The sequence below is a fragment of the Lithobates pipiens genome, unplaced genomic scaffold (assembly GCF_037356315.1).
Source record: "Lithobates pipiens isolate NorthernLeopardFrog02 unplaced genomic scaffold, aLitPip1_a1.2 Scaffold_13, whole genome shotgun sequence".
In the NCBI taxonomy this organism is placed as follows: Eukaryota; Metazoa; Chordata; class Amphibia; order Anura; family Ranidae; genus Lithobates; species Lithobates pipiens.
This window is the reverse complement of record NW_027507718.1, coordinates 419,754,816-419,772,239: the sequence shown is the minus strand read 5'-3', so window position 1 is coordinate 419,772,239 and position 17,424 is coordinate 419,754,816. Positions and strand designations below refer to the sequence as shown.

Sequence of the window (17,424 nt, the reverse complement as noted above, 5' to 3'; positions counted from 1 at the left end):
GTAGGGATCAGTGTAGGGATCGGTAGATGCTCGGTGTCGGTCAGTGACAGTCCAGTGTGTATGACATGTAACGATCCATGTGATTAGTGGGTGGGATGTGTAGGGATCAGTGTAGGGATCAGTAGATGCTCGGTGTCGGTCAGTGACAGTCCAGTGTATGACATGTAACGATCCATGTGATTAGTGTCGGTGGGGGGTGGGAGGTTGGGAGGGGGAGGCGGCTCCGCTCGGATTTGCATGGAGTGAAGGTAGGAGCTGCAATCTTGGGATTATTTTTAGCTGGTGTGTGGCTCGGATCACGTTGCACGGAGCGGGGATTCTCTTCTCTCCATCACCGGGGAACGGCCAGGATTTGTGGGATCTCCGCCCGAGGACACTCCGAACATGGCCAGCCCTGCACTGGATGTGGAGGAGATCAGCCCGGAATCCCCCCCGGAGGTGGCATGTACTGAGGCGCAGAAGTGGATCGAGGTACATGGAGGGAGGGGGGCACTGCCATCCGTCTGTATACTGGCACTGCCATCCATACCCTACTGCTGTGTCAGGTTATACACTGCCTGCCATCCATAGTGATGATTGTACGCTGTCGGTTTATATACTGACATTACTATCCGTAGGGATGATTATTCTGCTCTTATGAGTTGGTAGTGTTGCCATCCATCCCTATGGTGAGTGTGTTGTGCCAGTTTATATACTGCCAGCGCTATACATAATGATAATTCTGTCACTACTATCCATATCCTTCTAATGTCCCCTCCATCCATAGTGATGATGAGTCTGCTGTATCAGTTTTATTGTCTTTACTGTTCATGATGATGATTGTTGTGTCAGTTTATAGTGTTACATTGTCACTACTATCCATACTAATGATCCCTCAGTTGTGTCATTCTACACTGTCAGGACTATCCATAGTCATAATTATTCCCTTGTGTGAGTTTATAGAATTACATTGTCATTACTATTTGTAGTAATGATGCTTCTGATACAAGTCTTTTCCATTGTCACTACAAATGATGATTGTTGTGTCAGTTTATAGTGTTACACTCTCATTACTATCCATAGTGATGACTCCTCTGTTGTCAGTCTGTAGTGTTGCACTGCCAGTATTACCCATGACAGTTCTTCTGGTGTGTTACTGTAAAGTCCTGACCCCCCATCCAGTGACCTGTGGCCCTCAGACCCCATCATTCACTAGCGGGAGCTACTGAATGATGGCCGTGGTCTCTGGCAGTCTCTTGTAATGTCCCTAATCTCCAACAGTCTCCTGCCCTGTGCCACCGGACCCCGACCATCTTCCTGCGCCATGCCACCGGACCCCGACCATCCTGCTGCGCCGTGCCACCGGACCCCAACCGTCTCCTGCGCCGTGCCACCGGACCCCGACCGTCTCCTGCTCCACTGCATCTCCTGCAACATGGTATCAGTCTCTGGCCGTCTCCTGCAGCATGGTACCAGTTTCTGGCCGTCTCCTGCAGCATGGTACCAGTCTCTGGCCATCACCTGCAGCATGGTACCAGTCTCTGGCCGTCTCCTGCAGCATGGTACCAGTCTCTGGCCGTCTCCTGCAGCATGGTACCAGTCTCTGGCCGTCTCCTGCAGCATGGTACCAGTCTCTGGCCGTCTCCTGCAGCATGGGACCAGTCTCTGGCCATCACCTGCAGCATGGGACCAGTCTCTGGCCATCACCTGCAGCATGGTACCAGTCTCTGACACCCCCCTCTAGTACTATATACTGAATATTTTGTGTGACACCCCCCAGGGGGTCCTGAGCCACAGTTGCACCCCCCCCCCCCCCCCATGTCTAGTATGGTGCCCACTGGTCTGCTATCCATGCTGATTCTTCTCTAGTGTCCTTTTTGTAGTGTTGCATATTGTTGTGTTATGTCAGTTTGTAGTGTGAAGTGTAGTATAAACCTTGATGATTGTTGTCCTCCATATACATAGAAGGCTCCTGGCTCTGTGTTCTATGCTGTGGGTATGTTTTGTGTGCGATGCTGTGACAGCTCCTCTGTGTGTGTGGGTTGCAGCGGCTCCCACCAGCACATGCTGCATTAGATGCTGTATGCAGCAGCTCAGTCTTCACATGTCGGTGACGGGCAGGAAGCCTGTGTGCTGTTTTTCCAGCTGACACTGGAGATCAGACTGTTACATTGTTGCAGGATTAAAGCTGCTGAGCGCACATAATGACTTTTCCATACAAGCCCATCCTGTTATGTGATCATTGATTTTTATAGCTTAATACCTATGTGCTAAGTTGCCCAGCATGCTGCTAATAGATGATTGTAATGCTCGGTGTGGTTGGAGATGTGACATGCCTGTAGCATCACAGACAGAGATCTACCTTTTTTTTCCTTCTTCTGGATGCAGATATTGAATTGGTGACAGTTGGGGAACTGTTTGCAGTGTCTGGTTTCCCTTGTAAATGATAGTGCAGACCTGCTGCGGCTCGCCTCCGAGCTGTCAGCTCCTGAACACAGAGCCCTATTCATCCCTATGTTTAGAATGGGAGAAGCGGTGAGAACGAGGGGTGCGCAGACCCTTCCTGCCTGGAAATAGACGCATTTCTGTCCATTTCCACGCAAAGCGTGCATTCTGCCTTTTTCCACTTGTGTGTCGCTCGCTCGCTCCTACAGCGCTGGTCGGGTGAAAATGACTCTGGGAAATTGAACTCCTTTCTGGGCCGAGCAACACAAGCATTATTGTGTGATTGATTGCAACGTCTGTTGTTAACTGGGACTCTGAAAAGCCTGCAGAAGTTTCCATTGCACAGCCAGTGTGAGGCCGCTCCAGCACCAGGCCCTTCATGGGACTGAATTGTTCCTTTTGTCTGGACGCTGGCTGAATACATCAATGACTTGTATTTTTCTGCCATTAAAGTGGATGCAGTAGAATGCTTAGATTCATAGGCCTGAATGGGCCATACAGCGAGGAGTAAGTAGTAACCCGTAATATATGCGCATTTCTTGCCTCGTCTGTGCGGTACGTATATCCGTATAGGAATAGCGCTCCTTCATTTTTTGTTTTCTTTTTTTTAAATAGTTAAAATGACATTAAACGATATCTGTATTCTTCAGATCTAATCCATACACATCCACCACCTACGGGCCCTAGAACGTGTTTTTAATGAAATCCTTTCTCGCTGTGTTTTTCTGATTCCTTGTAGCGTAATACATGAGCTCCCAAACCTCTCCTCCCTTTCCTCATCCTTTGTTTGGAAAGAGCAGAGCATGTTAATGGCGGTCATGTGCACTGCTCTATGCACACTACACATCCTATAGTCCCTAGTAAGGAGGAGCTCAGGCGTGTTCGCGACTCCATGTGCCCGCCGGGAAGCGGACACTCCGCAGAGCTAATCTCAGGTGGTGAGACATTTCCGCGGCTGCAGAGATCCGGACATGTCTCACTGCCTGAGATTAGCGCTGTGGAGTGTCCACTACCTGGCGGGAACGTGGAATTGCGAACACACCTGAGCTCATTCTTCGTCTCTAGTCTGAATCGCAACCAGGGCACTACCTGCCTGGAGTTGGCATATTCTCCTTCTGCCTGCGTGGGTTTCCCCCGGGTCCTCGGGTTTCCTCCCACACTCCAAAGACACGTTGGTAGGTTAATTGGCTCTTGTCTAAATTGGCCAAAGTATATAGGGATGCACCAAATAATTATTATTATTTATATTAATAAGTGTTCTTGCATAGCAAGAGAACTTACTGTTATCTCACATATATAATATTATTATAGCCAAATTTACCACCCTAACTCCTCCCACAGATTTTACACTACATAGACAGTAATATACCGAAATGTGCAGATTGTTCCCGATTGGTGTGCTATTACGTTGTGGAACGTTTCACCGAATGGTTCACAAAATACCGTTGTTTTTGCGGCGAAATTTGTCCCATAGGAATGAATGGCGAAATGTTCAAAACTAGAGTGGGAGGTGACAAAAGCTGACAACCCCATGATCAGCCAAAACATTATGACCCCCCCCCCCCCCGTTACTCCACCCACTCCAGTAGGTGAAGGCAAGAACACTTCACACAATTTCCCCAGAAAATTTTGCTTTTCTAGTTGTTGTTGTTGTTGTTATATTATTATTAGTGTGTTTTTTTTTTTTTTTTTTTTTTTTTTTTAGTACTCGCCGATACCTACCAAAACTGTTTTCACTTCAGCTGTCAGCAATTGGAAAAAAAGCATTAAACTTTTTTCCAAATTAAATATTTTTTTTTTTTTCCATTTTACTATTTTTTTTTTTTTTTTTTTTTTTTTTTTTTTTTTTTAAAGTGAAATGTGTAAATATATGTTAATATATACCGTATGTGTAAAAATATTCACTAATCAAGCAAAAAAAAGTTTTCATTGTTTATCGTGAAAAAAAGCAGGAAAAATAATCATTAAATGGAGAATAGGGAGTTAATTAAGGCTGATTACTGTAAATTAAGGGTTTAAACAGAGGAACATTTGTTCATCCCTTTTGATATGCAGATGAAGAAACAGAACGGTACAAAAAGAAACAATGGGGGTTATTTATGAAAGGCAAATCCACTTGGAAGTGCAGTCATTCTAAATCTGAGGGGAAGCTCTGCTGATTTTATCATCCAATCATGTGCAAGCTAAAATGCTGTGTGTGTTTTTTTTTTTGTTTTTTTTTTTTTTTTTTTTATTATTTATTTTCCTTGCATGTCCCCCTCGGATCTACAGCGATTTTAATTTCAAGTGCGCTTCTTCTTTTTTTTTTTTTTTGACAGCTCCAATTACCAGACTTCTTTAAAACTTCAGCTGTCAACAGGGCAGACCCACTGACAGTTCAAAGAACCGAGCTTGAAAGTATGGGTTTCAGGTATAGGCGCATTTGCACGAGTACCAATACTTGTGCAAATACTCGGTATCGGCACCACTACCTATACTAGTATCAATGCAACCCTAGTAGTGTATATATGTGAATTAGAGACCTTAGATTGTAAGCTTCTTGAGCGCAGGGACTGGTGTGAATGTACAATATGATGTATAAATTGACGGCACTATAGAAGTACCTATAATAAATGCATAGTCAATCTCAGGAGTGAGCAAGAGAGGGTGGCTACATTCCCATATACAGTGGGACCATGGAGTACGACTGTAGCCACCCTCTGCCAGGAAATTGGATCACGGCTACCAAAAAGGGGGAATTTGGAGGAGCATAGCAAGAGAATAGATTATTTTTTTATTTTTTTTCCAATGGCCCGTGCACACAATTTTAAAAATGTACAACCGATTGTCCCTTGTTTACAGCCCGGTCCATTTGTAATGGTAGGCCCAATTCACAAGAAGGGCCGATCAGGTTCCACTTGTCCACTGGAAAAAAAAAAAAAAAAAATGGAAGGGGATCCATCCTCTTCTGTTTTAGGCAGAATGTATCGGAGGACAGTCCCGTCTAAATGGACAGCGGATTTTGGGCCACCCATGGAGCAGAGTGAGCTCTGTCCAAGTCTTCTCTACAGAAAATGAGCAGACACAGATCCTATCATCCGCCCGCTCTTCTCTGATCAAAACAGAGCCTGCCTTGTGTCAAAGGGGCCTTAGAATTTAGGTGGACAACTGGGGAAGGTGGTGGTGGTGGGCACCAGAAAAACAATGGTTCAGCTACCCATTTCAACCGACCCTAGCCACCTGTGGGAAGGAGGCACAGCACTGAACCTTATGGCAGTTGAAGGCCTGTAACCCAGAAGCAGAATGGGGTATTGGCACTGATGAAGGACCTTGCATTAATCTGATTGTTGCAGAGGAGTATTGTGGGTTTTAGTTACACTTTAAATAGAAACGGAACTCTGAAATTTGTACCCCGCCCCCCCCCCAAAAAAAAAAAAAAAGCAGCTGATCTCTTGCCTATCACTAACGTAATTTGTTCTGCGCTGTGTCTCAATGTAAAGTTGGCCATCTTGGTAGAGCCAGACTTTATTTCCTTGTGTCATTCTCCAGCAAAGTAAAGTGAGCAACACAGAAGTGACGTATCCTGATCTGCTGGAGATAGCCGTCAGAGGCAGCAGTGCCTGAGGTCTCACACTGAAGATACAGTTATGAGACGGAACCATTAGGAGTGTCTAGGCACACTCGCATACCAGGAAGTGCACTGCTGTTTTTCAGGAGGAATTTCAAACAAAAGGTACACTTTCTGGGCACTGCTTAGGCACAGTGGAACTATAGATGTGTGTGTATATATACATACATACATACATACATACATACATACATACATACATACATACATACATACATTATTATTATTTTTTCTTCATTTTAGATAAAGCAAGGGTGGGTTATAACCCCGGTCTGATTTTATTTTTCGCCATATGTGTCTATTTCTTAAATTTCCCTTCACTTCCCGTGCCATAGCCAAACAGGAAGTGTGAGAAAATTCCATGCAAATTGAGGGAAACCCTTGGGGACCCCCAGGTCGCCAGAACTAGTGTCCTCATTGGAACATTTCCCCTCTATTACTTTTCTGGGGACAACTAAAAGCTGCTGACTTTTAATAGTTGGACACTTACCTGTCCCAGGGTCCAGCGATACAGGGGAACGAAGCCCCGCTCATCTCCCCCGCACTGTGACTGGTTGGGCAATCGTCTGGAACCTGTGATGTGTCCCAGATGATTGCTGGGGGGGAGAAGGGGATCTTCCTTCTGGTGCCCCAGGAGAAAGTTGCAGCTGGAACCCCCCCCCCCCCCCCCAAAAATAAATAAAATGACATGCCAAATCCTGGCATGTCAGGGGGTCACTTTTTCTTAAAGCGAAAGTTCCATTTTTGGGTGGAACTCCACTTTAACATTTCTAGAACCTTTCCCTGAAACATGGCAAATTATTCCTGTGTGTGTTGTTTTTGTTTTTTCAGTTCCACTTTAAGCCCTCGTTCACATTGGAGGCGGGTTTGAAATTTGTGCGAGTTCTTTTCAAACCCCCATTTTCATTGCGAGTTCAGGGGTGAATTCGAAAGACATCTGTGCTGGTTAATGCAAAGATGTCTATTGAAGTCGCCCCCAAAATCCTCAAAATTAGAAGTGGAAATCGGTGCAGCACCGTAAAGTCGGTGGCGCACCAATTCAGACGTGCCGTTGCTGGCAGTGGGCTGTGATTTGGCATGTCAAATCGACTTTATGTGAACGGGGTCTAAGGGAACCTTCACTCTCCCGAGGACGATTCTGCCTCTCCACCACTACTCCTCCCTCCTGCAGGAATAGGGCATTTTTTATTAAAAGTCCACCCTGCCTCCCAATGCACGTCACTCACCTTAGGTGAATCGCATGCACACTGTTCCTCCTGGGATATTTACGTCACATATCCCAGGAGGCATAACCTGTCTTTCAAGAGGTCCGCCTGCACTCGGAAGAGCCGGTATGCCTCTTGATGACACCAGAGAGAACGTGGCGGCACAGGACACAGCTGTGGTTGGGCATGAGAGCATCTCAGCAGGTCAATGCTGGATCCATTGGATGGGGGGAGTATCTGAAATGTGCAGATACCACCATATATGGGGAGGTTGGCTGGAGTTCCTCTTTAAGAACACATCATTCCGTTTTGAGGCAGCTCCATACTTTCTGTATGTGACTACATACTGTACAACCTTGGCCAGCGTCTTGTCTGCGGCCCATACATGGGCTGTTTTGGCATACAGTTTGATCATCTATACCAGTGATTCTCAACCAGGGTTCCTCCAGAGGTTGCTAGGGGTTCCTTCAGCATTGGGCAATTTCTGCCTCTCCGATAAGTTCCCACTCGCACCAGCTATCTGTAAGGAGGTAATTCTTCCCAATGACCATCACAATAATGTATCATGAGTTGTATATTTCTAATTTTTAGCAGGTTTTCCCTGAGACCAAAGAACTATTTCAAGGGTTCCTCTGTGTTGTAAAGGTTGAGACAGGCTGATCTATACAATTGCAATATTCTACTTTTAACAAGAGCGATCTATTCAACAATCAAAACCTTCTTCTCACAAGAACCATGTCTGACAACTGATAGAAATAGGGGATGACAGTTCTGTTTTTCACACTTCTTAGAAAATCGTTCTCTGCTGATGATTGATTTGTATTTTAAAAATACAAATGATTGATTTGGGTACATGGCAATTACACGCTATAGATATTTCTCCTTTTCCAAAGCTGAATGATGACATTCACTCTAAATGTGTACAAAAACACATGGAACCATTGCAGAACAGCTAGTTTTTGTTCAATCACTTATGATCATTAAGGGGAAGGGGTTATGCTGAATTTTCATTGAAAAATAATCCCCCAGGTGTAGCTAGCGTTAGTCAGCCAATTGTTTGGCGCTTGTTCAAACCACGTAACGGGATACATATTAGAGGAATCCTCCACGCCGCTAAACAAGAAGGAAAACTGCATACTATACATAGACGTCTGTGGTCTGTCTGCGTTCTGTCATCCATTATTATGTACATAGAAGATTTAAAATCTACATTTGTTTCATGATCTGTGCAGAGTCACTGTATGTTCTCTACAGTCACTGTCCTTGTATGCCCATTGGCATTGCTATAAGTCATCCACTTTGAATAGCTGTCGGAGGAGTCACAGCGCAGGTTCATTTGGCTATATTTGTGATCCGTATGACCGTGGTCTGTGCCTGTAAATAGTCAAGCACATGGTCTGGTCAGTGTGGTGTCAGGGAGAAGGTTACAGTAGTATTTGTGGTTAACCACAGGCGGGAATCTAGTGCAGGAGGCCAGGAACAGTTGGCTTCATTGTATACTTTTGGGTATAGACTTCATAATATGTACACTCTCATGTTTTCTATTCTCTTAAAAAAAAAAAAAAAGTTTTCATGGCAACATAATTCTTAATGGCACCTCGATGCACCTTCCTACAGGGCCATCTTAATGCATGGGCGCCCCTGGGCACTGTCCAGGGGCCCCATGATAATCTTGCATTACATCATACTTGCCAACTGTCCCAGATTTGCTGGGGCAGTCATGCTTTTACTAAGCTGTCCCAGGATGGCCGTGTCCTGGGCAGCGCCCCAGAACCAGTACTGTGCCCTCCTGACCTACCCTGTACTGTGTTGATACGTCTTTGATATATTTGATATGGCATATGTTCTCATTGTTTAAAATAGATTTTATTGAAAGTACTAATCAATATATTTTTAATTCTATCAATTATTCCTACTATAATTCTACAGAGTAGGGGTGCAAATTAGGGTAGGCTGGTACAGGCTTCAGTGTATTACTTTGCCCAGGGGGCCATGCTAAGACGGCCCTGCCTTGCTAACGGGAGTGCAAAATCGTGTCAATCCGCATGATACCAATGTATGGCATGATTTTTAAAAATGGGCATGCACTTTTGTGCGCTCCTTTTTTTATTTTTTATTTTTTTTTTATTTATTTTTTTTCCCCACATGCAGAGTAGCTCATTGCAATGAAGGAGCTGCCCTAATGTGACGCACATAAAAAGTGCATGCATCAACGCATCTGCATAGATGTTAATGGAACTTTACAGGCTGGATTAAAGCAGAACTGAACCTGAAATGTCAAAAACTGCTAGCAGATGGATATGTATGGAAGGGTCTGTGCAGGTCAGCCTGTCAGTTTTTCAGGCAGACCTGATTGGGTGGTTCTGTCACCCATATGGACTAGCTGGTGTAAACGAACTTATGTCTGTTTACACCCACCTACCTCTAATCCGGTCTGCAAAAAAAAAAAGTAAGGAATCCACCTGCCTATGTCTAGGCAGATTGGATTGGAGGGTTATCGGGTGTAAATGGACAGCAGAGTGTGTATACACCTGCCTGTCCATAGAGCAGAGCAGGCTCGGCCTGTATCTGTTCTGTATAAACTGAGTGGACATGGACCTATCTTCTGCCTGCTTAGATCAGAGGACAGATCTGCTGATCTAATTGGAGTCTGCCCTGTTTGAAAGGGGCCTTAAAGAGAAACTGCAGTCTGCTCAAATAATTTGTAATAAAAACATCTTTGCCATCCTGAAGCTTCCCTCCAACCACTGTGCATATTATTTTTTATACATAATGTGATTCTGTACTTGCTAAATATGCTTCAGAAATCTCCCTCCACTGAGAGTCCATTTACACAGGGGCAACTTTGGATCCCACTTAAGGTTGTCCCAAGTTGCCTCACGTCATGCAGCATGATAAAATCAATGTAAGTGAATGAGAGCCATCTTAATGTACACTACTGAAGTCGCTCCGAGTTCAGAAAAGGTTCTTGTACTACTTCAATCCGACTTCTAGCATAGTTGCCAACACTTTTTTGGCAGTGGGCGGAGTCGTGGTATAATTAGGGGGCGGGGCATGCATTTATAGGTGTGACATAGGAAAAGGTAAAAATGTGGTGCGCCGCTGGGAAAAATAGGCGTGGTTTACGTTAAATAGTGGGTGTGGCTTACATGGGGCGTGGCTCAAAGGGGTGTGGCTAGAGTCTGAAATGAATGCGGGATGGAGAGGGGAAGGGGGGACAGCAGCCCCCCAATTCTACACCACAATAGCAATATGTGTTTTCCAGAGTTTGACAATCAGCAGATAAAGATACTCTAAATACCTGGTGTTGGCGCTTCAATCATCCCGGTGCCATGATTGTTATGGTGTCAGGATGATTGAAGCACATTATTTCTATTATTACATTGTAATATAAAATGAAATCATTCAACTCACCATAATGCAGAATCAGTGGGAGCCATGAGCGCGTCACTAGCCACGTTGCCTGCCACCAGATGCCATCAGGTGTCCCAAGCGGAGTCTGTCCTTGCATCAGGTGCCCCATCAGAGGTACCTTCCTCACATCTGTGTCCATCAGCGGAGCCCCTCTGACATCCACAGACCGCCCCCCCCCCCACATCCTGCACAGACCTGCCCCCACATCCTGCACAGACCTGCCCCCACATCCTGCACAGACCTGCCCCCACATCCTGCACAGACCTGCCCCCACATCCTGCACAGACCGGCCCCCGACATTCACAGACCGGCCCCCGACATCCACATACCATGACTGTCACTGGCCCCCGACATCCGACTGGCCCCCGCCCCGACATCCACTTTGACAGACTGGCCCCCGACATGCCGCCGTTGCTGCGCGCAGACATTTAACTGTGGCGCCGTGTAGACCAACTTCTGGTCTTCTTAAAAATGCGGCCGGCGGAGACATTGTCTCCGCCGGCCGCCGACCTGCGGCAGAACCGGCCAGCGGCAAAAAAAACTGGAAATTCAATTTCCCGGGACAAACCGAATTTCGCGGGACATTTCCCGGGACAAAATTAATTCTGGACTAATGTCCTAATCGCGGGAATGTCCCGCGAAATTCGGGACAGTTGGCAACTAGGTTCTAGGTGACTTGTACCCATTGATTTCAATGGAAGTTGCCTCCAAGTCTGATCCCCTGTCTAAACTGAAGCAACTTTCCAGGAAGTAAAAATAGTTTTCTAGGCAAACCCCTCCCTCCCACAGAGCTGATTATGCTGTGATTGGCCACTGGCAAAGTCCCCTGTCCTGGAGGCAACTTCAAGTTGCCTTGTAAGTTGCCTCAAGTCGTGCTGTGATTCATACTCGAGTCGTGTCCAAATTGCCTCACAAAGTCTCACTGGAAGTCGTGTTGCCCCTGTGTGAATGGGCTCTGAGTCTGGCTGCAAATATATTAGCTGTGGGCAGCTGAAGGTGCAGCCTGTTCACTTCCTGGATTTACACAGAGGCACACCTCTAGCTCTGCAGCTTTCACTGGCCCGCTTATGACTCCTCCCCCCCCCCCCCCTTCCCAGCAAACTCTCTCAGAGAGCAGTGTATGATGTTATAAGACTAGATACAAACAAACCCAAGAATAAACCGAGGAAAAAAAACAAGCTTTACTTACCACCAGCCCACAGACAACCAGATAACCTGTCTAACAGTATGCGTTAAAAACAAGGGTTTAGTCTTCACACATTTGCAAATGCATGCGTAAGCCACAGAGCCGCTCCAAGGCACTCCAATATCTGTGGTACCTAACACTAACTTATAAGTGTCCCCACAGTTGAGGCACATGCATTCTATAAGGTATTTACTTGCAGAAAAAAAAATGACCGAAGGTCCGCTTTAAAGAGACTCTGCCATAAAATCTTCCCACCCCCTAACTGCTATCAATTTTTTACAAGTTGTAAACTGAGGGCTGCACATGCACAGCTTGGTGCACAATACCGACATACAGTGATGCTGGGGGACAGGATGTATACACGGGCAGATTAAGCATTATTTTGCACTGTTTTGGTCTGAATTTCATGCAACTTGAGGGCCATAGACTTCAATGTTAACCCTCAAAATTGCTCCATGTAAAACATTCAGGTCATGAAGTCGTACCTGAATGTTTTACATCGAGCAATTGTCCATTATCTTTGGTCAAGGCCAAAGTCTCATCCAAGTCATACCCATCCAAAGTTGCATCAAATTCAAGCTACTTTGGAGTTGTATCAGTGTGAATGGAGCCATGGACCCCTTTCACACAATAAGCCTGCGCAGCTCCACCTCTGTTTTTTCAGGCAGATCCAAGCGGGCCACCCATTGACTACTATGGGCAGGCCGCTGACACCCATCTGCCATCCGATCCGCTCAAAACAGACGTATGGCGATACATTCATCACCATCCATTGATTCGATGGGATATGATGAAAACAGACATGCTGTCTGATTCTCCCCCCCCCCCCCAGAAATCAGCAGGGCCCTGAGAGGTCCCTCCCTGCTCCGTCATCCCCGCTGAGTGGATCTGCCTCATGTGAAAGGGGTCTTCTTGTCGAAGCTTAATTGAACAAAACAAGCTGAAGTTAGAAGCTGGCTGATTACTATGCACACCTGCACCAGATTGTATGTACTAGTTTTAGTAAATCTCCCTTAATGCATCCTAGCGTAGAATCTTCTCTACATTCTAGCAGTGTCATATATTCCTATTAGTGCTGGCTCAGACTATTGTGACTTCTCATGTGACTTGAGTCGCATGACAAGGGAAAACCCATTTTATTGAATGGTGCGTGTTCTTATCAATGTGACTGCAATGTGCAACTTTTTTAGAGTGCGATTTGGAAATAAAATATGCAAGGTTGTGTTGAAGTCGCACTACACAATTACTCTGAATATTGTGGCAGTGTGAAACGAGCCTTCATTTTGTTTTTCTCAAACTAGGAATATTATTTGATTGGACGTGATCAGCGTTACTTTATGATTTCGTATGTTGGCAGCAGCGAGGAAAATTTTTTTTTTTTTTTTTTTTTGTCAGGCGTTCGTATATAAACAAAGCGATGACCTCTTTCCCCGGAGATTTTATGAGGATGGAATTTAAAAGTATCATATCTCCGTTTTGTGTGTGGGGCAGAATGGGCTCATTGTTCTTCCCTTCTAGCTGCTACTAACCATATCAAACTTCATCTTCCACAAGCCACGCTGTGTAAAAACAGGATCAGGACTGAAGGTTTTGCGGAGTTATGTAAAGGATTCTCCTGTGTGTTGACATAAGGACAGGAACTGGGATAGAGTGCGACGTTCTGAGCGATCAGACCTCCGGCGCTCTGCATCGCGCCTTTCTCTATTGTAACGCTCTACATTATTAACAGGCTGGATCGCCTTACAAAAGTCAGGTATAGGTTTCATGAGGAGCACATCAGCTATGCAGGTGCTTTATATCTTACCCCTAGAGTAAATGTTTCCGTTTATTCTTTCGCTAATATTTCTTGATGAGGAAAAAAAATGGCCTCCGAACTGTCATACCAATTAACAGTGAACCTGTTGGCTACACATACCTGCAGTGAACCTCCCCCTTCCCACTTTTTTTTTTATTTTTTTTATTAAATTTTTTTTTTGAGACTTGGTATATAACGCAATGTGTTTTTCGTGCTGTGTCACGATTGTATAAGACTTCTGTACATTCTGAACTTTTTGTTTGCTGTATTTAACCATTCATCACATAGCCGCCTAATAGCGCAGAGCTCATCATCTGCTGCCTGGAAGGATTGGGGTTTCTTCACACAGAAGTCTCTTCAGCCACTGCGATGCTTGCTGAGTACCATAGTCTTTAACCACTTCAATACAGGGCATTTTCACCCCCTTCCTGCCCAGGCCAATTTTCAGCTTTCAGCACTGTCACACTTTAACAATGCGATATATAGAAGGCAATACCACCAAATATGGTTCTCATCTCCGCATTGGCCACAGACCCTGAAGCATCTATCACTATATGACAGGTTCGAATGAGCTATGCGGGCCGGGACCCAATATCAGCGGAGGAGAATCTTATAGGCCGCCTCTATGGTGGCTGTATTTAAAGAGCATTTGGCTACGGGTGACCAGGCGTTGCTTTACTCCTGTAGTCTAGATTTATAGAGACTGCCATGACTCACTTCCATTTGGAGATGTCCGGGTAAGGATGAGAGCATGGGTGGAGGCCGCCAACAGATCCACCTGTTCAGCTGGGATTTTGTCCACTGATTCCCACTGAGCAGGTGGATGAGAGGTCTGTGTATGCTCTGCTTATGCAGAGCGGACACAGCCCACTTTCCTCTATGGGCAGTTGGATATAAACGAACCACCTGTCCATTGACATCTGGCTGTCATTCAATCCGCCTGTTTTTGGATAAGGTCAGATATCAGCGGGTGTAAACGGACACATGTCCGTTTTTACATCTGCCGCTGCATAGATGGTATGATCGGGTCCGCCTATAGAAACCTGATCAGTCCCCCTGTGTGAAAGGGGCCTTAGGCACCCACAACTTTCTTTCTGAGGGCCTGAGAGAGCTCTTTTGATCTTTGTATGATGACACCACACATGTCAAAAGCAAAGAGATCACCAGACCCTAGATGTCTGAGTTTTAATTGATACCGGTAATATAGGTCCCGCTTGCATTCTCTAAGGAGGCGCTAATCATTGGCTGGAAAACCAGATTCAAATTTGAATGGCTTTGAAGTGGTGGTAAATGTAAGGATGAACTGACTTTCTGTATGACAGATCTGTACTTTTGCTAATTTTAGGTCATGACATTTAATACATTACGTTAAAGCGGGAGTAAACCCAGTTTCAAAAAACACTTACATTCCCGGCATGCCGGAAATGCTAACTTTCACATTGGTTGTGCTCTCAACCAAACTTTCAAACCATCCAATGGCTGGTGTCATAACTGAACACATGTGCAGCATTATGGCAGTTGAAGAATCATTAGAGGCCAAGATGGCAGCTTCCTTGACTGAAAATTATAGAAGGGTTTACTTGCACTTTAACTTTAAATGTACTTCTGTTCAAGTATATCACCTTTACTTGTAGGCATTATTTGAGGCTCCATCCACATCTATGCAGTTTTCTTTTGTGTTTTTGAACACGCAATTTTACTGCGATTTGGCTGCGATTTGCATTTTGCTGGAGCTGTATCACCAAGCCCCCCCACCCCCCAACAACCCAAATATTTCGAAATCCTATTGTTATTGGGACAGAAAGTGGGGTGGAATCTTCTGAACAGGGGCACAGACAGCAACGATTGTTACAGGGGTGTTAACCCTTCCCTATGCTACACAAAAAAAAAAAAAAAAGTAACTGTTCCGACTTACAAATTCAACTTGAGAACAAACCTACAGACTCTATCTTGTTTGTAACCCGGGGTCTGCCTGTAGCTGCTGTTCAGATTCTCCATTGAAGTCTAGTTAACCAAAAAAGTGTTTTTGCATTTTAAAAAAAAGTCCCTGACCCTTCAAAAAATGCAGAGGCACAAAAAATGCATTGCTGTGAACATGTTCCATAGGAACCCATTCTAAAAATAATGTCCTGCGTTTCTGCAAAAACCATGAAAAACTGCATTGGTGTGAGTGGAGCCTGAATCAAGAAATGTGCCTTTTTAAATATGTTGAAAGTGCATTTCCATGGAGTGTGCTTCATATGACTGAAGGTGAAGTGCTGCTGAGCCAAATCGGTTGTCGCAGACCTTGTTTTCATACTTAGAAATTCAAAGCTGGAAACTGGAAAGTAGAAGTACATTTTAAAGGCCGTAGAATGTAAATATTCATACATACCTCCCAACTGTCCCTGATTTCAAGCAAAGTCCCTCTGTCCCTCTTTCATCCTCATTTTGGTCTGATCTATATAGTTGTATATAAAATGCACTTTTTAACTTTCAAAAAGTGTTTCCCAGTGCTAAACCTTTCATCTGATTTCTAAATTGCTGCATCTGTAAAATTCCAAAAGCCAATATAAAGGAATAGTCGTGGTTAAAAAAAAAAAAAAAATAAAATAAAAAAAATCACTTGTGGGCTAAACCCACATCTTGTGTGGTGTGTTTTTTTTTTTTTTTTTTGCGTGCTAAGGGGTGTGTCCTATGCCCGCATACTTTTGCTGATAGGTGTCCCTCATTCCTATCCCAAAAAGTTGGGAGGTAGGATTCATATCTGTTGCTTACTTACCTTTTGCATTACTGTATTTATTGGCGTATAACACTCACTTTTTCACCATGAAAATCGGGTGCAAATAGCGTGTGCGTGTTATATGCCAATACAAAAATTTTTTAATTATTTTTTTTTCCTGAAACTTCCCTCTTAAAATGAATGTGCGTGTTATACACCGATTTAAATACGGTGTGTGTGTGTGTGTGTGTGTGTGTGTGTGTGTGTGTATATATATGTATATGTGTGTATATATATATATATATATATATATATATGTATATATATGTATATGTGTATATATATATATATAATGTTGGGCAACAATAGCATGAAAATGTTCTCAAATTCCTAGGATTGTGTTTTATATACTGTGGGTCCCTGCCAATCACTGTTCTTATTTTCTTCAAGCGCCTGCCATTGGTAATTACAGAATAGAAGCCCAGGGTAAATAAAAATAGGCTACTTACCTCCATAGGTAGAGGTGTCTTCCAACCTTCACATTGATTAGTCTGGGCCCAATCCAGCATCACGTGTATGAAGTACAATAGGAATCTTCATATATGTAAACTCTGTTTCGTTGTCCGTTGTGGTTGTTCTTGGTTGTCATAGTAGAGAACAATTTTATATACAATTTTTGCTGTTGGTCTGAAATATGAATCCTCATGTTATTTAGGGTGCTAGTACAGCACTCTGCACCCCCACAATTTACATAGGTGTCAGTGGTAAGAACTGTCTTTATACAAACCTTTATGATATGGTGCAGTATATAATTTTATGCATAGACAAGAAAAAAAAATTGTGTATTTTAAATGAGAGAATGTCAACATTAAAATGGTATATAAAAATGACGTCTACCCTGAGACATCTGTGAGTGCAGCTGTTGTTTTTACAGCTACCTCAGTGTAAAGTTATTATAAGAATTCAGAAATTCCAGCTGTGATGTAAAGCTTGATAACTTGAAGCTGATGGTATTTAAAAAAAATAAATGAAAATCCATCTTTAATGCCCAAATTCACCTCTAATGTATGCCCGGCGTCATGCAGGCTGCAG

General features: G+C 44.2%; 1 protein-coding gene across 9 annotated transcripts in view; it reads left to right on the top strand.

Moving 5' to 3' along the window:
- The first annotated feature begins 240 nt into the window (after nucleotides 1-240).
- The window catches only part of LIMCH1 (LIM and calponin homology domains 1), a 375,099-nt gene continuing 357,915 nt past the window's right edge, over nucleotides 241-17,424 (top strand). For 5 of the 9 annotated variants that reach the window (XM_077477576.1, XM_077477575.1, XM_077477570.1 and 2 more), the window contains exon 1: nucleotides 242-471. In XM_077477576.1, the coding sequence (XP_077333702.1) occupies nucleotides 385-471 (87 nt within the window). In that variant the 5' untranslated portion in view covers nucleotides 242-384. Of the gene's footprint in view, nucleotides 472-17,424 lie in introns of all 9 variants that reach the window. The other 4 variants (XM_077477572.1, XM_077477573.1, XM_077477577.1 and 1 more) reach the window with 4 other exon arrangements.